The 16,496-nt window shown below is 36.7% G+C and overlaps 1 protein-coding gene across 1 annotated transcript in view; it reads left to right on the top strand.

Moving 5' to 3' along the window:
• The window catches only part of CAPN9 (calpain 9), a 329,028-nt gene that overhangs the window by 162,279 nt on the left and 150,253 nt on the right, over positions 1-16,496 (top strand). The window contains exons 8-10 of the mRNA XM_053711177.1: positions 7,175-7,252; positions 7,597-7,757; positions 11,003-11,160. Coding sequence (XP_053567152.1) covers positions 7,175-7,252; positions 7,597-7,757; positions 11,003-11,160 — 397 coding nt within the window. The remainder of the gene's footprint in view (positions 1-7,174; positions 7,253-7,596; positions 7,758-11,002; positions 11,161-16,496) is intronic.

The raw sequence follows: 16,496 nt of genomic DNA, 5'->3' as shown, positions 1-16,496 counted from the left end.
CCCTGTCTGTAGCGAGCAACAGTTCCTTCCTGTTTTGGAGCGGAGGAAGTTGATGCTGCTCCTGCCTTGAAGTTACGAAAGGCACGAAAATTAGACTGCTTAGCCCTTGGTTTGGCTCTGTCTTGAGGCAGGGCATGGCCCTTACCTCCAGTAATGTCAGCGATAATTTCTTTCAAACCGGGCCCGAATAATGTCTGCCCTTTGAAAGGTATGTTAAGCAATTTAGATTTAGAAGTCACATCGGCTGACCAGGATTTAAGCCACAGCGCTCTGCGCTCCTGAATGGTGAATCCGGAGTTCTTAGCCGTAAGCTTAGTTAAGTGTACTACAATAAATAAATGAGCTTAAGGACTCTAAGCTTGTCTATAATTTCATCCAATGGAACTGAGCTAATGGTCTCTTCTAAAGACTCAAACCAGAATGCCGCCGCAGCCGTGACAGGCGCAATGCATGCGAGGGGTTGTAATATAAAACCTTGTTGAGTAAACATTTTCTTAAGGTAACCCTCTAACTTTTTATCCATTGGATCTGAAAAAGCACAGCTATCCTCCACCGGGATAGTGGTACGCTTAGCCAGAGTAGAAACTGCTCCCTCCACCTTAGGGACCGTCTGCCATAAGTCCCGTGTGGTGGCGTCTATTGGAAACATTTTTCTAAATATAGGAGGGGGGGAAAAGGGTACACCGGGCCTATCCCACTCCTTGGTAATAATCTCTGTAAGCCTCTTAGGTATAGGAAAAACGTCAGTACACACCGGTACCGCATAGTATCTATCCAGCCTACATAATTTCTCTGGGATTGCAACCGTGTTACAATCATTCAGAGCCGCTAATACCTCCCCTAATAATACACGGAGGTTCTCAAGCTTAAATTTAAAATTTGAAATGTCTGAGTCCAGTTTATTTGGATCAGATCCGTCACCCACAGAATTAAGCTCTCCGTCTTCATGTTCTGCCAATTGTGACGCAGTATCAGACATGGCTCTAACATTATCAGCGTACTCTGTTCTCACCCCAGAGTGGTCGCGTTTACCTCTAAGTTCTGGTAATTTAGATAAAACTTCAGTCATAACATTAGCCATGTCTTGCAAAGTGATTTGCAAGGGCCGCCCTGATGTACTTGGCGCCACAATATCACGCACCTCCTGAGCGGGGAGATGCAGGTACTGACATGTGAGGAGAGTTAGTCGGCATAACTTTCCCCTCGTTGTCTGGTGAAATTTTCTTGACATGTACAGATTGGCTTTTATTTAAAGTAGCATCAATGCAATTAGTACACAAATTTCTATTGGGCTCCACATTGGCCTTTGAACATATTGCACAAAGAGATTCCTCTGTGTCAGACATGTTTAAAAAAACTAGCAATTAGACTAGCAAGCTTGGAAAATACTTTTCAAATAAATTTACAAGCAATATAAAAAAAACGTTACTGTGCCTTTAAGAAGCACACAAAACTGTCACAGTTGAAATAACAATGAACCGGATGGATTAGTTATAGCAACAAATTTTCACAGTAAATGCATTAAGTTAGCAAAGGATTGCACCCACTAGCAAATGGATGATTAACCCCTTAATATCAAAAAACGTATAACAATTGAAAATATAAACGTTTTTATCACAGTCAAAGCACAGTCTCACAGGTCTGCTGTAAGTGATTACCTCCCTCAAAACTAGTTTTGGAGACCCCTGAGCTCTGTAGAGACGTCCTGGATCATGCAGGGAGAAAAAGGCAGACTGTGACTGAATTTCTACTGCGCAATAAAGCGCCAAAAATAGGCCCCTCCCACTCATAATACAACAGTGGGGAAGCTCAGTAAACTGATTTAATTCAAAACAAACGACAGCCATGTGGAAAATAATGCCCATAAAATTTTTCACCAAGTACCTCAGAGAAAAAAACGATTAACATGCCAGTAAACGTTTTAAATATAAAATTATGAAATGTTATTAAAAAGCCTGCTGCTAGCCGCTCTCACTGCAGAATAGGCTATAAGTTATATGTATACAGTATTTTCTTAGTGAAGTGCCATTCCCCAGAAATACTTCAGTGTAAAGATACATACATATCAGCCTGATACCAGTTGCTACTACTGCATTTAAGGCTGTACTTACATTACATCGGTATTAGCAGTATTTTCTCAGTCAATTCCATTCCTTAGAAAATAATATACTGCAACATACCTCCTTGCAGGTGAACCCTGCCCGCTGTCCCCTGTTCTGAAGTTACCCCGCTCCTCAGAATGGCCGAGAACAGCAAATGGATCTTAGTTACGTCCGCTAAGATCATACACAAACTCAGGTAGATTCTTCTTCTAATGCTGCCTGAGAAAAAACAACACACTCCGGTGCCGTTTAAAAATAACAAACTTTTGATTGAAGAAATAAAAACTAAGTTTAACAACCACAGTCCTCTCACACGTCCTATCTATTAGTTAGGTGCAAGAGAATGACTGGGTATGACGTAGAGGGGAGGAGCTATATAGCAGCTCTGCTTGGGTGATCCTCTTGCACTTCCTGTTAGGGAGGAGTTATAATCCCATAAGTAATGGATGACCCGTGGACTGACTACACTTAACAGGAGAAAGTTTTAATTGTTCTCCAATCAGTGCTATAGATATAACAAAAGTGCCATATGGGAAGAGCGCTGATTTGAGAAATCTGATTTTTTTTAAAAAAAAAATACTTTTGAAATTGGCAGCGGAGCGTGGGGTATTTGAATTTCAGAACTATATTAAATAGTAAGTTATATCGTAACTTCATTACAATTTATGAATTAAACTTCATCTAAAATATCACTAACATTCTGGATCTGATTTTAAAAGGGGAGAATTTACCATCACTTTAAAGTAAAAGTCATTTTATACCTGCATTGTATATATCCACATTAGATACTGCATTGAAAATAATCTGAATAAAAATAAATGTCATCTCCTCTACTGTGGCCTGTTAGGGTCATATATAAATTAGTTCCCACACTGATAGAGCAATCACTGTTCAGAATGTTGCAGGATCAGTTTGTGAACCATGCCGGATGCACCTCAGATGCGGTAGTAGTAAAATAACACTTTTAATATAGGTAAGAGCTTTTTACTTAATAAGTAGAATAATTTCATTACATTTATATATTAATTGTTGCTGCTACAAAAGACTGTTCTAAGGATAGATTTATTAAAGGGATATTAAAATGCTGAGCACAACACTAACACCTTACTAAACGAGCACCCACAATAAGAGCTATGCTGCTGAGAATATGTATCAATAGTGTAAAGTCAGTAATAGCCCTACACTGGAAATCTCAACAGATTCCAACATTAGAAATGAGGCTAGTCAAAACAGATGAACCCAACGCTTGAAGGATACGGTTACTACAAGATAAACAAATCTGTGTTCTTTTACAACATTAAATTCTATTGGGAATCCATATGCCGCCCACCCCAAACCCCAACACGACTAATCCCCCTTCCCACTCCTCATAAAATACATATAATGCCCTGACACCAGACCTTGGATCTCAGATACTAGCAGCAAATCTCACCCAGACCACAGCTGATAACCACAAACCCCAACAACCCACTTTTACCTAAATCCAGATTATCTGCGGCATTTTATTCCCCAGTTTCAATCTCCCCCGCTCCTTTTCTTGTTTTTCATTTTTTACCTTTTCTTTTTTCTTTTTTTTTTTCTTTCTCTCTCTCCATATAATGTGTACCCTTAACAACATTTGAAAATAAACGTCTTATTGATGTTATAATTGATCAAACAACTTGAGTAGGACATGTACTGAAGCTGATTTAGAAAGATCAATATTATGAGGCATATTTACTAAAGGTCTTGCGGACCTGATCTGACAGTGCGGATCAGGTCTGCAAGACCTCGCTGAATGCGGAGAGCAGTACGCTCTCCGTATTCAGCATTGCACCAACAGCTCACAAGAGCTGCTGGTGCAACGCCGCCCCCTGCAGACTCGTGGCCAACGGGCCGCAAGCAGGGGGTGTCAATCAACCCGATCGTACTCAATTGGGTTGAATTCCAGTGGATAGGGTTATGGAGCAGCGGTCTTTGTGACCGGTGCTTCATAACTGCTGTTTCTGGTGAGTATGAAGACTCGCCAGAAACACGGGCCCACAAGCTCCTTACAGAGCTTGATAAATGGGCCCCTATGTCTAATTATCGAATACTATTTTTGCTTGGTGACACGAAGAATTTTGTCTCTGTCAAAATGCACTTGATCCTGCATTGCATTGCAAAAACACCAAGTACAGCAAGCTGTTTTAAGAGTATCCTCAACTGCCACAGCTTCCTTCAGAAGTACCTGTATATGCCATTTTATTGTAACAAACTGAATGTTGAGTTATTTGAATTGTTAGATATGTTTTCTACTACAATAAAATAAAAAATATTATTAAGAAAAAAAAAATGCTGAGCACAACTACAAAAGAATATAACTATTACATTTCGCCCTGTTCCTGCAACACTTTTTTTCAAATACGTTCTCCTGTTTTAGTAAACTAAAGGGACATTAAACACTAAATACATGCTAGATAGAATGATACATTCAAAGAAAAGATTAGTCCATGACTAACATGTAGATGTATTTTTTAAAGTTTCATTAGTTGTTTAAAAAGTGACAAAATAAGTGTAAAGTTTTAGTGTCTATAAAACACTGGGAGCTGCCATGTTGTAACTTGTGTTACCTTCTCTGCTGTGGCCAATTAGGGACAGTTATAAATAGGTCACTAGAGTGTGCAGCCAATGGTTGTGCTGGATTTAACAGTGTTCTGCACGTCCATTTCTAACAGGAACTGAAAAGCTCACAATTTCAGAATGGAATTACAGGCAAAGGGGACTAAATAAATAATGAAAGTATATTGCAGAGTTGTTTTATATATACAATTTATCATTTTATATTACCATCTCAAAGTGTTTAATGTGCCAGATACTGAAGCTCTGCCTCTTTATACTCAGCGTTGCCATCTTGGAGAAGCAGCGTGAATTTACATATCTATGATATTGGCCACAACTGTTTCATTTGCTTGGAGTTAGAGTGTATAATATATCATGTTGGCTTTACATTTTTTGCATTTTTTTACACGGTTTTTGTTAAACAAAATATATTTTAAAAAGCACTCAACAATAACATACAGCAATCCAGCCACAGCAAAATGTACATCTCCTGCTCTTTATCATGCACCCTAATCTGAAGAACATTATACAGTTGTCAAACAACCTCATTGATAAGTAAATGCACACAGCTTCTTTAACAGTGAGTATAACTGTGCTCCAAGAGGGCACCCTCCAGTACAAAGAGGTGGAGATTCACCTCGTGACAACTTTTCAGGGGTTAAATTGGAGCACAGCTTTGAAGAGATCTGCAGTAACAGGAGGAAAGTAATAGCACAGTGAGTGGTAACCATTTTAGAGTAGTTGTGCTCAGTAGTTTAATGTCCCTTTAATAGTGGTTGCTAAGGATCCCTTCGACATTAATGAGAAACTGGGATGTAAACTTGTCTCCATATGAGAACCAAACTGTGCAGTTGATGGGTCTGATTTATTATGTGGTATGAAGAACTACAACAATAACACTGAATGAAAAAGCCTCTCCTATTTCCACTAAAAAAAACTAATGATGTAGACAGCTATGGCCACTGCTTGAGCTGAACAGTCAGTAGAAATTCCCATTAGGTCCCTCTGTTCTGGAGGGTCTGTACTTGAAACTTATTGAAGAACTCAATAAAGCATTGTTTATGAAATCCATACTAAACAGGGACTCCTTTTATGCTTGTTCCTAAAAAAAAATCCCAGTTAGGAGCCAGTCAGAGTGAACTCATGCGGGTGGATTTATGAAGCAGCGGATGCTGCTTCCGACCCACTTCGCTTCAGTTCCGCCTGAAGCGGAAGTTAAGAAGCAGCAGTCCTAAGACCGCTGCTCCTTAACTTGTCCGCCACCTACGAGGTGGCGGACAGCAATCAGCCCGATCGAATATGATGCTGACCCCTAGTAACACAGTACTCACCCTATCACCACTTGGTTGACACCACTATTGCTATTCACTGGTGGGAATGGGTGGAGCTCATGCATTTTACAAGATTGGCAGGAAACAAAATAGGTTTTCAAACTGCATTAATTTTCCCCCACAAGTAATAAGCTGCTAAAGTTGCAGTTAGACATGAATATTAGTCAAATTAATAACTACTAGTACCAATAATAAACTACCAGTCATTAGTATAGTAGATGCTTAAAGCAACCAGCCAACTTCACTCTCCACCGCCACATACATTCCTATTTTAATATTTCAAAAAAGTTCCTTTTATAACCTTTGTGGTAACACATCAGTGAAAAAAGCATTATTTAGATTAAAAATATTTATTTTTAATATCAAAAGGACATTGGTTAAGCCAATGATGACATGAGGCAAATATGTGCAGCCACCAAGCTCCCAGTAGTGCATTGCTGCTCCTGAGCCTACCTATTTATGTTTTTCAACAAAGGATACAAAAAGAACAAAGCAAAATTGATGCTAGAAGTAAATTGGAAAGTTGTTTAAAAGTTGTATGCTGTATATGAATCATGAAAGTTTATTTTGACTTTACAATCTCTTTAATAGTAAGGGCCCGATTACAAGTGGCACGTTAATGATAGCACAGGTCACGATACGCATTTCGCTGGCTGTTTGCTCACTGGCTGACAAACAGAACTGCCATTGTTTTATTGAATGACAGTGACATACTTCACAAGCATAAAACTGGATTTTTCCTTTATACGGGAGCATCTATTTGCAAAATTGAAACCAATACATTTCAAAATACCTTTTCTTTTTTTCTCTTAAATGCAACAAAGAGAAAAGAACTTTAACAAATCCAGGGAGCCATTAATCTTAACATTTTCATTCTTCTACATACATAATTGTATAAAAGCATTCCAAAATTGTATGCTTTTATTCTCAATTATTCTGTATTCTGGTAATTTTTAAGTTTCAAACAAATCTAATATTTATGTTCTTTCAAGATATAACACTTCAAATTATATAAATAAAGGAGTGTCTGAATATGTTTGAAAACACAGTACTTTAAAAATTACGTGAAGGTAATGGAAATGTTTGGATAGATTTGAAGTGCCTGCAACTATTGCTTTTATAGACTTTTCTTTTACTTAATTTTTTTTTTTTTTCTTTTAGTTCTTCGGAATGGAACTTCATTGATGCAGCAGAGAAAAACCGCCTTTGTCAGAAATCTCTTGATGATGGTGAATTCTGGTAAAAAAAACTTTTTTTAATGACTTTTTTCTTATTAAAGGGTTAATAACAATCTATTGTCCAATCTGTTTCTGTATGTTTTTAGACCCCGATAAACACTTTTTAAAAATTTGAGCTAATCACAATCACTGCTTTTCCATAGTCTTTTGGACCTGAAAATGTATTATCTCCTCGATGATAAAAGGCCCTATACATTACATGGGACAGCTATGTTCAAGGGGATTCCAATCTTTTAGCACCATTTTTCATTTTTTCAAATGCACTTGATAAATTTCCAAACTGCTCTTTGACTTGCTTTCACTTCTAATAAGATACAGTTCATATTTTAATTTTCTTTATTGTAGGATGAAGATTGAAGATTTCAAAAGATACTTTGACAAAGTTGAAATTTGTAACCTCACTCCTGATGCACTAGACAACGATACTTTACATAAGTGGGAAGTGATGGTTCATGAAGGAAGCTGGGTCCGAGGATCCACTGCTGGTGGCTGCAGAAACTTTTTAGGTATTTCTTGTTTGTTTTTATTTTCACTCTATTGATATATTGCTTGCCTAATTATGATTTTTTTTTTCTCTTCAGTAGAACTGGAAAGCTAAATATATTCTGTATTAGTGAAAAAAACACCTGTATCTAGAGAAATTGTTTTTCTTAGTTCAGGGATCACAAATGAATGTTATGATGCGAGCCATATTCCATTATTTTTCCTAAAAAGAGCCGTGCTGTATAATACTTCTATTAAAAGAAATCTCTCTCTCTTTACCTCAATATGTGACTCTCCCAGAGGGCTTCAATTCATCAATATCCTGCAGTCCTCATTATCTAATGCATCATATTTCATTACCATTGGTGGTGTCAGAAAACTTATGGGGGTAAACATTCCTGGGTTTAGTAGTAGTGTTCCACTGGTGGGGACCAGGTGAATAGCGGCGTATTTGTGTATGCCATGGACAGGGTCGGGGCAGGGGAAGATAGTCACGGGTGGTTAGGTGGTCCGAGCCTGTGTTTAGGCAGTTGTGGAACATGGCCTGCTCAAAAGAACAGGGACAAGGAGTAATGTTTTTTTTTTTTACCCTCTTCCTTAGCCAAATGGCCGTGCAAAACAGAAAATTGCCACTGGCTTTTATTCTCTGCGCCTCATTATCTTAATTTCTATAACCTTCGGAAAGCAAAGCATGAAATACCCACAATATTAATCCACACCCATAATCTGTACCCATGATCTTCAGTCTAGCAGCATAAGCCCTCAAGGACTTCATATTTTATGTTGCACATACACATTCTTTAATGCCTTTAATTTATTTATATATGGTTAGAAAAAATGCAGGTGCGTTTAGGAAAAGCAAGGCCAAACAAATGGATGCATTTGAAATCAATTAAACTTCCACTTTAGTTTAAAAATTATTGTGGTTTTGAGACCTCAATCCACTAAGTGTGATCACTACTCATTTGTAGTCAATCACCTAGATTCAATAAAACCCTTATGTGAAACAAATATCTTGCTAAAAAAAATTGAAACTTGAAATCTGTGTAATTCAAAGAGATTTGTAACCGCCTGTCATTTAATCAATGAGTTGCAGTATCAGCTATATTAAAATGAATTGAGTTGCATCTATCACACAAACATTACACAGATACATTTAAAATGTACAATATTATATAATCCCAGTGATATGAACACAATTTTCTACAAAGACCACAAAAAACATCTCTATCAAGATCTTTAAGTTTTTTTCAGTTAATGTTATGAAATAAGTTTAAGTAACGCACATTTAAAGGGACACTGAACCCACATTTTTTCTATCGTGATTCAGATAGAGCATGCAATTTTAAGAAAACTTTCTAATTTACTCCTATTATCAAATTCTTTTCATTCTCTTGGTATCTTTATTTGAAATGCAAGAATGTAAGTTTAGATGCCGGACCATTTTTGGTGAACACACTGTTGTTCTTGCTGATTGGTGGGTAAATTCACCTACCAATAAACAAGTGCTTTCCATAGTCTGAACCAAAAAAATAGCTTTGATGCCTTCTTTTTCAAATAAAGAAAGCAAGAGAAAAAAGAAAAATGTATAATAGGAGTAAATTAGAAAGTTGTTTAAAATTGCATGCTCTATCTGAATCACGAAAGAAAGAATTTGGGTTCAGTGTCCCTTTAATGTAGTATCCTAATATCATACAGGGAGTGCAGAATTATTAGGCAAATTAGTATTTTGACCACATCATCCTCTTTATGCATGTTGTCTTACTCCAAGCTGTATAGGCTCGAAAGCCTACTACCAATTAAGCATATTAGGTGATGTGCATCTCTGTAATGAGAAGGGGTGTGGTCTAATGACATCAACACCCTATATCCTTTGGCAAAATGGGTCAAAAGAAGGACTTGACAGGCTCAGAAAAGTCAAAAATAGTGAGATATCTTGCAGAGGGATGCAGCACTCTTAAAATTGCAAAGCTTCTGAAGCGTGATCATCGAACAATCAAGCGTTTCATTCAAACTAGTCAACAGGGTCGCAAGAAGCGTGTGGGAAAACCAAGGCGCAAAATAACTGCCCATGAACTGAGAAAAGTCAAGCGTGCAGCTGCCAAGATGCCACTTGCCACCAGTTTGGCCATATTTCAGAGCTGCAACATCACTGGAGTACCCAAAAGCACAAGGTGTGCAATACTCAGACACATGGCCAAGGTAAGAAAGGCTGAAAGACGACCACCACTGAACAAGACACACAAGCTGAAACGTCAAGACTGGGCCAAGAAATATCTCAAGACTGATTTTTCTAAGGTTTTATGGACTGATGAAATGAGAGTGAGTCTTGATGGGCCAGATGGATGGGCCCGTGGCTGGATTGGTAAAGGGCAGAGAGCTCCAGTCCGACTCAGACGCCAGCAAGGTGGAGGTGGAGTACTGGTTTGGGCTGGTATCATCAAAGATGAGCTTGTGGGGCCTTTTCAGGTTGAGGATGGAGTCAAGCTCAACTCACAGTCCTACTGCCAGTTTCTGGAAGACACCTTCTTCAAGCAGTGGTACAGGAAGAAGTCTGCATCCTTCAAGAAAAACATGATTTTCATGCAGGACAATGCTCCATCACACGCGTCCAAGTACTCCACAGCGTGGCTGGCAAGAAAGGGTATAAAAGAAGAAAATCTAATGACATGGCCTCCTTGTTCACCTGATCTGAACCCCATTGAGAACCTGTGGTCCATCATCAAATGTGAGATTTACAAGGAGGGAAAACAGTACACCTCTCTGAACAGTGTCTGGGAGGCTGTGGTTGCTGCTGCACGCAATGTTGAGGGTGAACAGATCAAAACACTGACAGAATCCATGGATGGCAGGCTTTTGAGTGTCCTTGCAAAGAAAGGTGGCTATATTGGTCACTGATTTGTTTTTGTTTTGTTTTTGAATGTCAGAAATGTATATTTGTGAATGTTGAGATGTTATATTGGTTTCACTGGTAAAAATAAATAATTGAAATGGGTATATATTTGTTTTTTGTTAAGTTGCCTAATAATTATGCACAGTAATAGTCACCTGCACACACAGATATCCCCCTAAAATAGCTATAACTAAAAACAAACTAAAAACTACTTCCAAAACTATTCAGCTTTGATATTAATGAGTTTTTTGGGTTCATTGAGAACATGGTTGTTGTTCAATAATAAAATTAATCCTCAAAAATACAACTTGCCTAATAATTCTGCACTCCCTGTATGTATATACTTTATTGTAATTTTTACTTACTTTTTTTTAGAAACTTTCTGGACAAATCCACAAATCAAACTGATCCTGAAAGAAAAAGATGAAGGTCAAAACGAATGCACTTTTATAGCCGCACTCATGCAGAAAAATAGACGCAAGTTAAGAAAAGTGGGAGCAGATCTGCTTACTATAGGATATGCTATTTATCAGGTTTGTTAATTGCAAATGGCTATTATCAATGAACACAATGTATCCCCTACATAATTTTTTTATCACCCCTACTAATATATTTATAATGGATCATTAAAAGGATCTAGAGGAAATTCTAAAAGTTCAAAGCATATTTGAAAGAAATATTTCTTTAACCAAGTCTTACAGCAATAATTTTCATGCTAAATACATCAGAGAAATTAAGGTATTTACCTAAATATAATAGGAATGTAATGGTCAGTAACCACATTGTAACCTAGATTACAAGTGGAATGTAAAAGTGTTTGCGCAATGGTTGCATTAACATTGAGCACAATCCATGCTGCCCCTACTTTTTTCCAAAGTTGTTTATCGCTTAAGCCGCATATTGGATAGCACGGATGTGTGAATTCTCTCGCATGAAATAGACTTCTATGGGGGTAAAATTCCTATTGGCTAATAGTTAATGTTTTATATTATTGTGCTCATAAGAAGTATTCAGAATTTTCAATAGCTTGAACTGCGTCCAAATTGTTTAATATAATTCAGTTTTTATTTTTGAAGGTTATTAAACAAGAATCTATAATTTTGCCCAATTAGTGCAACTCTTGTATGAAAATATCTTCTACATGTACTGCCAGCTAAAAAAATTATCAATCAGCTAGATTACGAGTTTTGAGTGCTATAGGGAAATTAACGACCGCCACAAAAGCGGCGGTATTTAACCTCCCTATTTCACTGCTATTACAGGTTTTGAAAAACCCGGCTTGCGCGGTGCGATATGGTGGCGTTAAGCTCCATACCTCACCCAAATATAAGCAGTGTTTTTACGTGCTTGTGCAAGATTTCCCCATAGACATCAAAGAGAGTCGGCTAAAAAAAAAACGAACAACTGCGATCGCGAAAACAAAAGCTCTGTAACGCAGCCCCATTGATGTCTATGGGAAAAGCAAAAGTTATGTTTAAACCTAAAACCCTAAAAACCATGTCTAAACACCCCTAATCTGCCACCCCCGACATCACCGCAACCTACATAATGTTATTAACCCCTAATCTGCTGCCCCTAACATCGCCGCCACCTAAATACACTTATTGACCCCTAATCTGCCGCACTTAACATCGCTGCCACCTAAATATACTTATTAACCCCTAATCTGCCGCCCCAAACATCGCCACCACCTACATTAGTTATTAACCCCTAATCTGCTGGCCCAAACATCATCGCCACCTACCTACTCTTATTAGCCCCTAATCTGCCACTCCCCTATGTCGCCACCACTATACTAAAGTTATTAACCCCTAAACCTCTGGCCTCCCACATCACTAACACTACATAAATATATTAACCCCTAAACCTAACCCTAATGTAACCCTAACTGTAAGCATAACCCTAGCGTAACCCTGAACCTAACCCTAACACCCCCTAACTGAAATATAATTAAAATAAATCTAAATAAAACTTACAATTATTACCTAAATAATTCCTATTTAAAACTAAATACTTACCTAAAAAATAAAACCTAAGCTAGCTACAATATAACTAATAGTTACATTGTAGCTAGCTTAGGTTTTATTTTTATTTCACAGATAAGTTTGTTTTTATTTTAACTAGGTAGACTAGTTAGTAAGTAGTTATTAACTATTTACTAGCTATCTAGTTAAAATAAATTCAAAGTTACCTGTAAAATAAAACCTAACCTGCCTTACACTAAAACCTAACATTACAATAAAATAAATTAAATTAATAAAATACAAATATCTAAATTACAAAAAAATAAACACTAAATTACACAAAATAAAAAACTAAATTATCAAAAATAAAAACGAATTACTCCTAATCTAATATCCCTATCAAAATAAAAAGCACCCCCCCAAAAAAAAAAAAACCCTAGCCTACACTAAACTGCCAATGGCCCTTAAAAGGGCCTTTTGCGGGGCATTGCTGCAAAGAAATCAGCTCTTTTACCTGCAAAAAATATACAAACAGCCCCCCAAACAGTAAAACCCCCCACACACACAACCAAACCCCCCAAATAAAATTCTATCTTAATAGACCTAAGATAACCATTGCCCTGAAAAGGGCATTTGGATGGGCATTGCTCTTTAAATGGCATTTAGCTCTTTTACAGTGCCCAAACCCTAAGCTATTTTTTATTTGGTTATGGTTTTTATTTTTAGCTTAGGGTTTGGGCACTGTTAAAGAGCTAAATGCCATTTTAAGGGCAATGCCCATCCAAATGCACTTTTCAGGGTAATGGTTAGCTTAGGTTTATTTAGATAGAATTTTATTTGGGGGGTTTGGTTGTGTGGGTGGTGGGTTTTACTGTTGGGGGGGATGTTTGTATTTTTAATTGCTATGTAAAAGAGCTGATTTCTTTGGGGAAATGCCCCGCAAAAGACCCTTTTAAGGGCTATTGGCAGTTTAGCCTAGTAGGCTAGGGATTTTTTTATTTTGGGGGGACTTTTTTATTTTTATAGGGCTATTAGATTAGGAGTAATTTGTTTTTATTTTTGATAATTTCATTTTTTATTTTGTGTAATTTAGTGTTTTTTGTTTTTTTTGTAATTTAGATAATTGAATATTATTAATTTATTTTATTTTATTGTAATGTTAGTTTTTAGTGTAAGGCAGGTTTTACAGGTAACTGTATTTATTTTTACTAGGTAGCTAGTAAATAGTTAATAACTATTTACTAACTAGTCTACCTAGTTAAAATAAATACAAACTTACCTGTGAAATAAAAATAAAACCTAAGATAGCTACAATATTGTAACTATTACTTATTTTGTTGCTAGCTTAGGTTTTATTTTATAAGTATTTAGTTTTAAATAGGAATTATTTAGGTAATAATTGTAAGTTTTATTTAGATTTATTTTAATTACATTTAAGTTAGGGGGTGTTAGGGTTAGACTTAGGTTTGGGGTTAATATATTTATGTAGTGATGTGGGAGGCCAGAAGTTTAGGGGTTAATAGTTTAAAATATTTCATTGTTGGGGGCTTGCGGTTTAGTGGTTAATAGGTTTATTATAGCGGCGGTGTGGCAGACGGCAGATTAGGGGTTAATAATATTTAAATAGTGTTTGCGATGCGGGAGGGCGGTGGTTTAGGGGTTAATAGGTTTATTATAGTGGCGATGATATCGGGGAGCGGCTGTATAGGGGTTAATCCATTTTTCAAGTGGTGGCGATGTCCGGAGTGGCAGATTAGGGGTTAATATTTTTATTTAGTATTTGCGATGCGGGAGGGCTTCGGTTTAGGGGTTAATAGGTAGTTTATGCGTGTTAGTGTACTTTGTGACAGTTTAGTTATGAGTTTTATGCTACAGCTTAGTAACATATAAAACTCATAACTACTGACTTTAGATGGCGGTACAGATCTTGTGGTTTTAGAGTGTACCGCTCACTTTTTGGCCTCACCGCAAAACTCGTAATACCGGCGCTATGGAAGTCCCATTGAAAAAGGACGTGGCGGCCAAAAAGGTGTGCGGTACACCTATTCTGACAAGACTTGTAATAGCGGCGTTTGGGGAAAAGCAGCGTTATGAAGCATAACAATGCTTTTTCACTCATAACGCAAAACTCGTAATCTAGCTGAATGTTTTTTTTATAAATAATACTGGCCATGTTGTGAAAAGTGCAGTGGTGTTGTTTTGTTTTTTCTTCTAAAAGTTTATGGGTTTTGCAGATATTTGTATACATAACTGCACAAAGCAATAAACATATTGGGCCAGATTACGAGTTTATTGCAGGGGTTTGCGCTCTTGGGCTTACCGCTGGTATTAAAAGGTTGAAAGTAAATGTGATCGCTTCAGCTCAATATGGGTGTGTGTGTGTATATATATATATATATATATATATATATACATACATACACACACACACACACTCACACTCTTGTGGCTGTGGGAACAGTGTGATTATTTACACAACACCTAGTAATGTTAGAACTAATCCAGGACCCCCCCAATTATTTTGATAATCAAAGGTTTAAAGTCAAGTTAAGGCAATTAATAACATATATATATATATATATCCTAATCCTATGAAGGTAGTCATAGCTTATATAGTTTAATAATGTGCTTATATAGTTTAATAACTGCATGATTTATGTAAAGAAGTTTCTTGGTATTAGTACATTTAATTTTTTGGTTTAAATTCTTGATTAAACTTAAATTCTGTGCTCTATCACCCACAAAAGAAAATGACCTGGATAATGTAGGAGGAGAACCAAGAAAAGAATCAATGGATGTAATTCAGCACTGAAAATGGAGGAATTTCTAATGCTCAGAATTTGAGATGCACCTGCTGACTTATCTAGGCTAACTTTGCTAAATATACGTCCGTAATTGACTAAACTTATAACAACTGCAAAACAAATTCCTTTATAATAACGTTGTGACCATAGCTAATTTTGCTTTCTGCAGACAAAAGCCCTGATTGGCTCCTCTGTATTAGGCAAATAGTGGCTGGAGTTTGGTTACTGAAACATAATTACAATAAAAACGATGTTAACTTTTTTTTCAAACTTTTAGACTTGTCTAATATGTTATTCTATAGCAACACAACAAAAATTTCTTGTAATTACAAGATGTTTACTCTCTTTTTAATTACCTTAGAATATGTAAACTTTTACTAACATACATGCCTAGTGTAAAATTTTCTGAATTTTGGCCGAATTCCATCCACTATTTGTTTTATTGGGAGGAACCAATTTTATTGTTTTGCATTAGGAACTAATAAATAACTGGCTTAGTCTTGTGAAGAATTGCAAAATCAACCATTTTCAAAGTAAAATTACTGGAAAGGCTGTGCAGATAAATGATTAATTTTTATTTCAAATGGTTTTTTTTATTATTTATTTTTTATTTGAGAATAAAGAGATTAGAGAAATAGAGGAAGAAGTATACAAGTAAAAACTTAGAACATAAGTTAAATATACAATGCCAGTGTTTTGATTCCTGAAACATTCATATATCATCCGTATTAACATATAACTTAAAGGGTCATGATACCCAAATGTTGAAACACTTGAAAGTGATGCAGCATAGCTGTAAAAAACTGACTAGAAAATATCACCTGAACATCTCTATGTAAAAAAGAAAGATATTTTACCTCAAAAGTTCCTCAGTAGCCACATCCCATTGTAAAGGACTTCTAAGCAGCAAATCAGTATGTCTGTCCCGGGATAGCTAAGGGAGTGAGCTTATGTGCACACTCATCTTATTTCCCTATTCAGCTTAAGGAAGTTTACTATGAAATCTCATGAGATCACAGTAAAAGAGTTCATGACCTCAACACTGATGATGCTGATTGGCTGCTGTTTATTTCTTCCTTTTTTTTATTTTTACCTGCAGCT

Source organism: Bombina bombina, chromosome 4 (genome assembly GCF_027579735.1).
Source record: "Bombina bombina isolate aBomBom1 chromosome 4, aBomBom1.pri, whole genome shotgun sequence".
Classification (NCBI taxonomy): Eukaryota; Metazoa; Chordata; class Amphibia; order Anura; family Bombinatoridae; genus Bombina; species Bombina bombina.
The sequence above is the reverse complement of the archived record's forward strand: the minus strand, read 5'-3'. Positions and strand labels throughout refer to the sequence as shown.